Genomic DNA, 12,444 nt, shown 5'->3' on the forward strand with positions numbered 1-12,444 from the left:
GGGTTGTGAATCAGCTGAATGGGTTGAAAATAAATAAATCGCAGGTCCTGATGAGATTACAATTCGGTTTGCATTGGCTGCTTACTTAGCTTGCACTTATCGCGAATCTCGTGCCCAACGTAAAGTCCCGAGCGACTGGAAAAAAGCGCAGGTGACGCCTGTATACAAGAAGGGTAGAAGGACGGATCCTCAAAATTATAGACCAATATCCTTAACATCGGTTTGTTGCCGGATTCCCGAACATATTCTCAGTTCGAATATAATGAATTTCCTTGAGACAGAGAGGTTGCTGTCCATGCATCAACACGGCTTTAGAAAGCATCGCTCCTGCGAAACGCAACTCGCCCTTTTTTCACATGATATCTTGCGAACCATGGATGAAGGGTATCAGACGGATGCCATATTCCTTGACTTCCGGAAAGCGTTTGACTCGGTGCGCCACTGGACACTCCTAACTAAGGTACGAGCATATGGGATTGGTTCCCAAGTATGTGAGTGGCTCGAAGACTTCTTAAGTAATAGAACCCAGTACGTTGTCCTCGATGGCGAGTGTTCATCGGAGGTGAGGGTATCATCTGGAGTGCCCCAGGGAAGTGTGATAGGTCCGCTGTTGTTTTCTATCTACGTAAATGATCTTTTGGATAGGGTGGATAGCAATGTGCGGCTGTTTACAGATGATGCTGTGGTGTACGGGAAGGTGTCGTCGTTGAATGACTGTAGGAGGATACAAGAGGACTTCGACAGGATTTGTGATTGGTGTAAAGAATGGCAGCTAACTCGAAATAAAGATAAGAGTAAATTAATGAATAGGAAAAAGAATCCCGTACTGTTTGAATATTCCATTAGTAGTGTAGCGCTTGACACAGTCACGTCGATTAAATATTTGACCGTGACACTGCAGAGCGATATGAAGTCCACTGGTCTAATTTTGGGAAGATGTGGTTCATCTGTAAAGGAGACCGCTTATAAGACACTAATACGACCTATTCTTGAGTACTGCTCGAGCGTTTGCGATCCCTATCAGGTCGGATTGAGGGAGGACATAGAAACAATTCAGAGGCTGGCCGCTAGATTTGTTACTGGTAGGTTTGATCATCACGTGCGTGCTGCGGAAATGCTTCAGGAACTCGGGTGGGAGTCTCTGGAGGAAAGGAGGCGTTCTTTTCGTGAATCGCTACTGAGGAAACCAGCATTTGAGGCTGATTGCCGTACAATTTTACTGTCGCCAACTTACATTTCGCGGAAAGACCACAAACATAAGATAAGAGAGATTAGGGCTTGTACAGAGGCATATAGGCACTTATTTCTCCCTCGTTCTGTTTGGGAGTGGAACAGGGGAGAAGATGCTAGTTGTGGTACGAGGTACCCTCCTCCACGCACCGTATAGTGGATTGCGGAGTATGTATGTGGATGTAGTAGTTACTGACCCGCAGCTATTCCAGCATGCTGGAAGGTCGTACTTATTATATCGTAAGACAGGAAAAGAAAGTTTCATCTGCATCACTTTGCACTGCTGTGAACAAACAAGGAATTGGCAACCCAGTCCGGCTGGGACACTCACTCACCCAGATGTCTATCTCGGGCCCCACGTAGCGCTTGCCCTCGAACACCTCTGGAGCGGCGTAGGGCGGAGAGCCGCACCACGTGCTCAGCGTCTCGCCCGGGGTGAAGTAGTTGCTGAAGCCGAAGTCCGCGATCTTTATGTTCATGTTCGCGTCCAGCAGCAGATTCTCCGCCTGGAAACACACCACACACATATATCTTACCACAAACGTACCATCAAGGTTTCTTAGAAGTAGATACCTTCGGGGTTGCGAAGCAACTCAAATCGCTTGATACGGGCAAGTCTTCAGGTCCAGATTGTATACCGATTAGGTTCCTTTCAGATTACGCTGATACAATAGCTCCCTACTTAGCAATCATGTACAACCGCTCGCTCACCGATAGATCTGTACCTACAGATTGGAAAATTGCGCAAGTCGCACCAGTGTTTAAGAAGGGTAGTAGGAGTAATCCATCGAACTACAGACCTATATCATTGACGTCGGTTTGCAGTAGGGGTTTGGAGCATATATTGTATTCAAACATTATGAATCACCTCGAAGGGAACGATCTATTGATAAGTAATCAGCATGGTTTCAGAAAACATCGTTCTTGTGCAACGCAGCTAGCTCTTTATTCACACGAAGTAATGGCCGCTATCGACAGGTGATCTCAAGTTGATTCCGTATTTCTAGATTTCCGGAAAGCTTTTGACGCCGTTCCTCACAAGCGACTTCTAATCAAGCTGCGGGCCTATGGGGTATCGTCTCAGTTGTGCGACTGGATTCGTGATTTCCTGTCAGGAAGGTCGCAGTTCGTAGTAATAGACGGCAAATCAGTGGTATCAGGTGTTCCCCAGGGAAGTGCCCTGGGACCTCTGCTGTTCCTGATCTATATAAATGACCTGGGTGACAATCTCAGCAGTTCTCTTAGGTTGTTCGCAGATGATGCTGTAATTTACCGTCTAGTAAGGTCATCCGAAGACCAGTATCAGTTGCAAAGCGATTTAGAAAAGATTGCTGTATGGTGTGGCAGGTGGCAGTTGACGCTAAATAACGAAAAGTGTGAGGTGATTCACATGAGTTCCAAAAGAAATCCGTTACTCGATAAATAGTACAATTCTCAAGGCTGTCAATTCAACTAAGTACCTGGGTGTTAAAATTACGAACAACTTCAGTTGGAAAGACCACGTAGATAATATTGTGGGGAAGGCTAGCCAAAGGTTGCGTTTCATTGGCAGGACACTTAGAAGATGCAACAAGTCCACTAAAGAAACAGCTTACACTACACTCGTGCGTCCTCTGTTGGAATATTGCTGCGCGGTGTGAGATCCTTACCAGGTGGGATTGACGGACGACATCGAAAGGGTGCAAAAAAAGGGCAGCTCGTTTTGTATTATCACGTAATAGGGGACAGAGTGTGGCAGATATGATACGCGAGCTGGGATGGAAGTCAGTAAAGCAAAGAAGTTTTTCGTCGCGGCGAGATCTATTTACGAAATTTCAGTCACCAACTTTCTCTTCCGAATGCGAAAATATTTTGTTGAGCCCAACCTACATAGGTAGGAATGATCATCAAAATAAAATAATAGAAATCAGAGCTCGAACAGAAAGGTTTAGGTGTTCGTTTTCCCGCGCGCTGTTCGGGAGTGGAATGGTAGAGAGATAGTATGATTGTGGTTCGATGAGCCCTCTGCCAGGCACTTAAATGTGAACTGCAGAGTAATCTTGTAGATGTAGATGTAGACACACACACACACACACACACACACACACACACACACACACACACACACACACACACACACACACACACACACACACGCGCGCGCGCGCACGCACGCACGCACGCACGCACGCACGCACGAGGGGGACTCGAATCTCTGACGGGGGCATAGAGCACATTTTTACTAGACTGTTTTGCTTCTAATGATGGTTGCCATCATATTCCTGGAGACTGATCCTTCCGTCTGGGACAGTCTGTACAGTGAGGAGCCAGCTATGACTGCCGCGCGCTGTGGCTCCGGCGAGCAGGCTACCCACCTTGAGGTCCCGATGTACCACCCGCTTGTTGTGGCAGTACTCCACGGCGGACAGGATCTGCCAGAACTTGCGCCGCGCTGCCGACTCCGACATCCGGCCGAACCTCGCGATGTAGTCTGCAAAACAAGCAGAACCCCTATCCGTGAGTCCAGCCGCCGAAACCCACCAATGTATTACTTTATTTGTACATAATATAACAATACATGTCTGACAAGGCGTGTGTGTGTGTGTGTGTGTGTGTGTGTGTGTGTGTGTGTGTGTGTGTGTGTGTGTGTGTGTGTGCGCGCATACACTATGTGATCAAAAGTATCCGGACACCTGGCTGAGACTGACAAGTTCGTGGCGTCCTCCATCAGTAAAGTTGAAATTCAATATGGTGTTGGCCCACCATTAGCCTTGTGGACAGCTTCCACTCTCGCAGGCATACGTTCAGTCAGGTGCTGGAAGGTTTCTTGGGGAATGGCAGCCCATTCTTCACGGAGTGCTGCACTGAGGAGGGGTATCGATGTCGGTCGGTGAGGCCTGGCAAGAAGTCGGCGTTCCAAAACATTGCTAAGGTATTCTATAGGATTCAGGTCAGGACTCTGTGCAGGCCAGTCCATTACAGGGATGTTATTGTCGTGTAACCACTCCGCCACAGGTCGTGCATTATGAACAGGTGCTCGATCGTGTTGAAGATGCAATCGCCATCCCGGAATTGCTCTTCCACAGTAGGAATCAACGAGGTACTTAAATCATCAATGTAGGCCTGTGCTGTGATAGCGCCACGCAAAACAACAAGGGGTGTAAGCTCCTCCATGAAAAATACGACCGCACAACACTACCGCCTCTGAATTTTACTGTTGGCACTATACATGTTGACAGATGTCGTTCACCAAGCATTCGCCATACCCACACCTTGCCAGCGGATCGCCACATTTTGCACCGTGATTCATCACACCACACAACGTTTTTCCACTGTTCAATCGTCCAATCTTTAGGCTCCTTACACCAAGCGTTGCGTCGTTTGGCATTTACCGGCGTGATGTGTGGCTTATGAGCAGCCGCTCGACCATTAAATCCAAGTTTTCTCACCTCCAGCCTAACTCTCATGATACTTGCAGTGGATCCTGATGCAGTTTGGAATTCCTGTGTGATGGTCTGGATAGATGGCTGCCTATTACAGATTACGACGCTGTTCAACTGTCGGCAGTCTCTGTCGGTCAGCAAACGAGATCAGCCTGTACGCTTTAGTGCTGTACGTGTCCCTTGACGTTTCGACCACACTTTCACATCGGAAACAGTGGACCTCGGGATGTTTAGAAGTGTGGAAATCTCGCGTACACACGAATGACACAAGTGACACCCAATCACCTGATCACGTTCGATGTCCGTTAGTACCGTGGAGCACCCCATTCTGCTCTCTCACGATGTCTAATGACTAATGAGGTCGCTGATGTGGAGTACCTGGCAGTAGGTGGCAGCACAATGCACCTAATATGAGAAACGTATGTTTTCGGGGGTGTCAGGAAACTTTTGACCACATAGTATATATATAATGCAGCACCAAAAGATACCAGAATTAGTGCTGAACAACTAGATGAAAATTGTCGAAAAATTTGTCTGATGCTTTGGATAACCACAAACTGAAAATAAACACAAAAGACACTACAATGGTACTTATAGGTTAAACGAACAGGAAACATAAAGATACTAAGTAAAATGCTACTTTAAATAAATGTATTTTGCTATTTGGGATGGACAATAACAAAACGTAACAGAAGTACAACGGGTATTGAAAGAAGGCTTGCAATGACTAAAGAAGCATTCAGAAATAGGAGTAACTGATTAACAAACAACCATCTCAATACAGATACGACATTTTAAATTACAGTTAAATTTTAAATTATGGTTTAGAAGGGAGGACTTTGGTGTAATACGAAAAGAAAAAATTAGAAGCAATACACATGCGTGGAGAAGAGCCACAAGAACATCTTGCACTGAAAGAAAATCTAACAACTACTTAAAGAAATTAAGGACAAAAAGAGATTGATTAACGTGACACGGAAAACAGAAGCTTAATTAATTTGGCAAGTAATTTAAGACAAAAGCTTCATAAAAAGCATCGTTAAATGAAAAGATCATGAAAAAAATCAAAAGGCAGGCGAAGAACATCCATATGACAAAGGTCATGCTCATATACAAACACATCAAAAGAAGTTTTGCTTCACCTCAGTTCCGAGAATTCCGGACCTGTACAGAAAATTCAAACAGACTTCAACATAAACATCATTTCCGCCCTTTTTATTGCTCATGAAAACTACACATTGCATGTTCAGCCACCATACAGCAAGACCTTCAGAGGTGGTGGTCCAGATTGCTGTACACACGGTACCTGTAATACCCACTAGCACATCCTCTTTGCATTGATGCATGACTGTATTCGTCGTGGCATGTTATCCACAAGTTGTTCAAGGCACTGTTGGTTGGTTGGTTTGGGGGATTAAAGGGACCAGACTGCTACGGTCATCGGTCCCTTTGTCCAAGTACTAAAAAACACCCACAGAGAATAAAAAACGAGTAACAGAATAGAGCACAGACGACACTGAAACTGAGACAAAGACCATACAAAACGAACTAAAAGCACACAGAGTGTGACGGTGGTTGGCCGACCAGAGAAATAAAAAAGGAAAAGCCAACCACTTGAAACACATTAAAAAATCAGTTTAAAACCGGAGGCCAAAGGCCAGAATCAACACAAAACAATAAGATAAAAACAGAAACACTCAGATTAAAGAATAAAAACCCCCTGCCCGAATAAAACGTAAAACTAAGTCAGCCATAGCCGAGTCATCTGTTAAAAGGGCAGGGAGCGAGTCAGGCAGTGCGAACGACTGCCTGAGCGCAGCTAAAAACGGACACTCCAATAAAACATGAACCACGGATAAAACGGAGCCGCAGCGACATAGAGGCGCGTCCTCACGGCGCAATAAGTGGCCGTGCGTAAGCCGAGTGTGCCCAATGCGCAGCCGGCAGAGGACAACAGACTCCTTGCGAGAGACCCGCAAGGAGGAGCGCCACACACCGGTAGCCCCCTTGATGGCCCGAAGTTTGTTGCGCGAAGGCAGGGCGCGCCATTCAGTGTCCCAAAGGTCCAGAATTTTGCGGCGTAGGAACGCTCGCAAATCTGTCTCCGGGAGGCCAACGTCCAGAGATGGTGCACTAGTCGCCTCTTTCGCCAGCCGGTCAACATTCTCGTTGCCGGGTATCCCAACATGGCCTGGGGTCCACACGAAGACCGCAGAGCGGCCGCAACGCGCAAGAGTATGCAGGGACTCATGGATAGCCATCACCAGACGGGAACGAGGAAAACACTGGTCGAGTGCTCGTAAACTGCACAGGGAATCGCTACAGATAACGAAGGACTCACCTGAGCAGGAGCGGATATACTCTAGGGCTCGAAAGATGGCGACCAGCTCAGCAGTGTAAACGCTGCAGCCAGCCGGCAAGGAACGTTGTTCGGAATGGTCCCCTAGAGTGAGCGCATAACCGACTCGACCAGCAACCATCGAGCCGTCGGTGTAAACAATGCCAGAGCCCTGATACGTGGCCAGGATGGAATAAAAGCGGCGGCGGAAGGCCTCTGGAGGGAATGAGTCCTTCGAGCCCTGTGCCAAGTCTAGCCGAAGGCAAGGGCGAGGAACGCACCACGGGGGTGTACGCAGAGGTGCCCGGAAAGGAGGTGGAACAGGGACAAACCCAAGCCCGGAGAGAAGCTCCTTAACGCGTATGGCGATCGGACAACCCGACCGGGGCCGACGTTCCGGCAGATGGAAGACTGACTGCGGGAACAGGAGACGATAGTTAGGATGCCCGGGCGAGCTTAGAACATGGGCAGCATAGGCGGCCAGCAAACGTTGGCGTCGGAACCGCAGTGGAGGGACACCTGCCTCCACGAGTAAGCTGTCCACAGGGCTGGTGCGGAAAGCACCAGTGGCAAGGCGTATCCCGCTGTGGAGAATTGGGTCCAGCACCCGCAACGCAGACGGGGATGCTGAGCCATATGCCAGGCACCCATAATCCAGACGGGACTGGATTAACGCCTGGTAGAGCCGTAACAGGGTAGAGCGGTCGGCTCCCCAGCGGGTGTGGCTCAAACATCGCAGTGCATTGAGATGCCGCCAACACGTCTGTTTGAGCTGCCGGATATGAGGCAGCCAAGTCAACCGGGCATCGAAAACCACCCCCAAAAACCTGTGTGAGTCCACCACCGAAAGAAGTTCGCCGTTAAGAGAAAGCTGCGGCTCCGGGTGGACAGTACGTCGCCGGCAGAAATGCATAACGCAGGTCTTGGCTGCCGAAAACTGAAACCCATGCGCTACAGCCCAAGACTGCGCCCTACGGATAGCGCCCTGTAGCTGACGTTCAACAGCTGCAATGCCAGTAGAGCTGTAGTAAAGGCAGAAGTCGTCAGCATACAGGGAAGCGGAGACAGAGTTTCCCACGGCCGCAGCAAGACCGTTAATGGCTATTAAAAACAGACACTTAAAACGGAACCCTGTGGCACACCGTTCTCCTGGACGTGGGAGGAACTATACGAGGCCGCGACTTGCACGCGGAAGGTACGACACGACAGAAAATTGCGGATAAAAATCGGCAGAGGACCCCGAAGACCCCATCCATGAAGCGTAGAAAGGATGTGATGACGCCACGTCGTATCGTATGCCTTCCGCATGTCGAAAAAGACAGCGACCAGGTGCTGACGGCGGGAAAAGGCAGTACGGATGGCCGACTCCAGGCTCACCAGATTGTCGGCGGCGGAGCGGCCTTTACGGAACCCACCCTGAGATGGAGCCAGAAGGCCCCGAGACTCCAGTACCCAATTCAAGCGCCGGCTCACCATCCGTTCAAGCAACTTGCAAAGAACGTTGGTGAGGCTAATGGGACGGTAGCTGTCCACCTCCAGAGGGTTCTTTCCAGGTTTCAAAACGGGGATGACAATGCCTTCCCGCCATTGCGACGGAAACTCCCCCTCGACCCAAAGACGGTTGTAAAGATCGAGAAGGCGCCGCTGGCAGTCCACTGAAAGGTGTTTCAGCATCTGACAGTGGATGCCATCTGGCCCAGGAGCGGTATTAGGGCAAGCAGCGAGGGCACTGCGAAATTCCCACTCACTAAATGGAGCATTGTTAGATTCTGGGTGGTTGGTGCGAAACGAAAGGCTCCGACGTTCCATCCGCTCTTTAATGGAGCGGAAGGCCTGGGGGTAATTCGCAGAAGCGGAACTCATAGCAAAATGCTCTGCTAAGTGATTTGAATGACGTCGGAGTCAGTACAAACTGCTCCATTCAGTGAGAGCGCAGGGACGCTGACAAGTGGCCGATAGCCGTAGACGCGTCGAATCTTGGCCCAGACCTGCGATGGAGTGACATGGAGGCCAATTGTGGACACATACCGCTCCCAGCACTCCTTCTTGCCTTGGCGGATAAGGAGGCGGGCCCGCGCACGCAGCCGTTTGAAGGCGATAAGGTGGTCGATGGAGGGATGTCGCTTGTGACGCTGGAGCGCCCGCCGGCGATCTTTAATCGCTGCAGCGATCTCAGGCGACCACCAAGGCACAGCCTTCCGCCGAGGGGACCCACAGGAATGGGGAATGGCAGATTCGGCGGCAGTAACGATGCCGGTGGTGACCGATCGAACCACCGCATCAATGTCATCGGTAGAGAGAGGCTCAAAAGCGGCAGTGGAGGAGAACAAGTCCCAGTCAGCCTTATTCATAGCCCATCTGCTAGGGCACCCAGAAGAGTGGCGCTGTGGTAGTGACAAAAAGATCGGAAAGTGGTCACTACCACACACGTCGTCATGCACACTCCAGTGGACGGACGGTAAGAGGCTATGGCTACAGATTGAAAGGTCAATGGCGGAGTAGGTGCCATGCGCCACACTGAAGTGTGTGAAGGCACCATCATTTAACAGCGAGAGATCGAGCTGCGACAACAAATGCTCAACGATGGCGCCTCGACCTGTTGCCACTGACCCACCCCACAGAGGGTTATGGGCGTTGAAGTCGCCCAATAGCAAGAAAGGTGGCGGCAATTGGGCGACCAGTGCAGCCAGGACATGCTGCGAGACATCACCATCCGGTGGAATGTAAAGACTGCAGACGGTAACAGCCTGTGGCGTCCACACGCGTACAGCGACAGCCTCTAAAGGCGTCTGGAGAGGGACAGACTCGCTGTGCAGAGTGTGAAGGACATATATGCAGACGCCACCAGACACCCTTTCATAAGCTGCTCGGTTCTTACAATAACCCCGATAGCCACGGAGGGCGGGGGTTCGCATTGCTGGAAACCAAGTTTCCTGGAGAGCAATGCAGAAGAAAGGGTGAAGGCTGATTAGTTGGCGGAGCTCAGCTAGATGGTGGAAGAAACCGCTGCAGTTCCACTGGAGGATGGTGTTGTCCATGGCTGGGAAAGGCGTGACGGGACTGGGAAGGCAGATTACGCCACTGGGTCACCTGCTGCCGCCGATGGAGCATCCGTGCAAATGCCATCCATTGCGTCCGAGGGACCGGCAAGAGCGAGGTCCTCAGCGGACGCCAGAATCTCCACCTCGTCCTCAGAGGCAGAGCTTGTAGGAAGCGGTGGGATCGGTGCCACTGCAATACCGTTGGTCTTGGGGACTTTCTTCTGTTTCTGCTTGTCACGCTGTGCCTTCGGCGATTCAGGCTGCATGGGCTTCACTGGGTCAGTCTCAGGGACAGACGACGACCGCGAGGCCCGACGACCAGGGACTGGCAGTTGTTTCAACCACTTGCGGGCGTCCGCTTTTTCACTGGTCGGAACTTGCGAAGGGAGGTCCCCAAGGGATCCCTTCCTGGCGAGAGCAGCCGAAGAAGTCTTACGCTTCTCCGGCTGGGAAGGGGGAGCTGATGTCCCCGATGGTTGGGAGGGTGTTGCTCCTGGAGAAGATGGAGCAGGAGCAACAGGGTGTGAAGTGCCCCCCACAAGCAAGGGGGCCGGTGGATGCTGACCGATCTTAGAGCCGATTCGTGATGAGGGGAGAACCGTCGTTGCAGCAGCGGCGTAGGTTGACGTCATTGCCACAGGATGGAGCCGCTCATATTTCCGTCTAGCCTCGGGGTAGGTCAGGAGGTCCAGGGTCTTATATTCCATTATCTTCCGTTCTTTCTGCAATATCCTACAGTCCGGCGAGCAGGGGGAATGGTGTTCTCCGCAGTTAACACAGATAGGAGGCGGGGCACATGGAGTATCGGGATGCGAAGGACGTCCGCAATCCCGACACGTGATGCTGGAAGTACAGCGAGATGATATGTGCCCGAACTTCCAGCATTTAAAACACCGCATCGGAGGAGGGATATACGGTTTCACATCACAACGGTAAACCATCACCTTAACCTTTTCGGGTAAGACATCACCCTCAAAGGCCAAGATGAAGGCACCGGTGGCGACCTGATTATCCCTCGGACCCCGATGGACGCGCCGGACGAAGTGAACACCTCGTCGTTCGAGGTTGGCGCGTAATTCATCGTCGGACTGCAGAAGAAGATCCCGGTGGAAGATAATACCCTGGACCATGTTCAGACTCTTATGCGGCGTGATGCTAACGGAAACATCCCCCAACTTGTCACAATTGAGCAACCTCCGTGACTGGGCAGAGGATGCCGTTTTTATCAACACCGATCCAGACCGCATCTTGGACAAGCCCTCCACCTCCCCGAACTTGTCCTCTAAATGTTCGACAAAGAACTGAGGCTTCACAGACACAAACGAGTCCCCGTCAGCTGTGGTACAGACGAGATACCGGGGCGAGTATCTTTTGCTCTCATTCACAGCCTTTCGTTCCTCCCACGGTGTGGCCAGGGAGGGGAACGATTTGGGGTCATACACATTAGCCTTAAAGTGAGCTTTGGAACGCTTAGAGACTGCTGACGGCTGGCCGCCAGCGAGAGATGATGTACCACGCTTCATTGCGGGTCATCCGCCCTGATGCCACCTACTCCGACCAAGGGCCCTCCCCACGGGCGCCACCCAGCCACAGCAAAGGCCACCTGGCAGGATGCCCATTGCCGGGAGTCCCGATGCCCCAGGGCGATGGGCATCTACTCCTTGGCATACGTGGGGAGTTAACGGCGCAGGCATCAGTAGAGCGATCCCTGTGTTGTCAGGGGGCTACAACCAAGAGGGTACATGGCGGCCCCACCACAACGGACTGGCTACCGTGCTGGATCTTAGGTGCAAAAATGGCCAAGGTCGTCGTCGCAGTTAAAAGAAACACTGCAGAGTGCAGCGTGGTAATCGCCCAAGAGATCGAAAACGAGCGGGACACCATTGCAACGACGAGAAAGACAGCTAAAGGTCTAATTGCACGACGGATAAGTGCACCATGTAAGGCGCCCTTCCCCAATTGGCTCGCTCTTCGGATAAATTTAGAAAGATGGAGGTCAAACCCGAGAGGGGACCATCACATAAGGCCGAAACATGTGAGACTCCTTTTAGTCGCCTCTTACGATAGGCAGGAATACCGCGGGCCTATTCTATCCCCCGAACCCGCAGGGGGGTCAAGGCACTGTTGGTTCAGATTGTCCCACTCTTCAACGGCGAGATCCCTAAGAGTGGTTGGTGGGTCACGTCGTCCAAAAACAGCCCAATCTATCCGAGGCATCTTCGATCGGGTTCATGTCTGCAGAACGTGCTGGCCACTCTAGTCCAGCGATGTCGTTATGCTGAAGAAAGTCATTCACAAGATGTGTACGACGGGGGCGCGAATTGTCATCCATGAAGACGAATGCCTCGCCTATATGCTGCCGATATGGTTGCAGTATCGGTCGGAGGACGACGTTCACTTATCGTACAGCCGT

The 12,444-nt window shown here is 51.0% G+C and overlaps 1 protein-coding gene across 1 annotated transcript in view; it reads right to left on the minus strand.

Annotated features, from left to right (window-relative positions):
* Positions 1-12,444, minus strand: part of LOC126424568 (serine/threonine-protein kinase par-1-like) — a 474,571-nt gene that overhangs the window by 96,018 nt on the left and 366,109 nt on the right. The window contains exons 4-5 of the mRNA XM_050087312.1: positions 3,585-3,700; positions 1,566-1,736 (exon numbers count right to left, since the gene is read on the minus strand). Coding sequence (XP_049943269.1) covers positions 1,566-1,736; positions 3,585-3,700 — 287 coding nt within the window. The remainder of the gene's footprint in view (positions 1-1,565; positions 1,737-3,584; positions 3,701-12,444) is intronic.

The sequence above is a fragment of the Schistocerca serialis genome, chromosome 10 (assembly GCF_023864345.2).
Source record: "Schistocerca serialis cubense isolate TAMUIC-IGC-003099 chromosome 10, iqSchSeri2.2, whole genome shotgun sequence".
In the NCBI taxonomy this organism is placed as follows: domain Eukaryota; kingdom Metazoa; phylum Arthropoda; class Insecta; order Orthoptera; family Acrididae; genus Schistocerca; species Schistocerca serialis.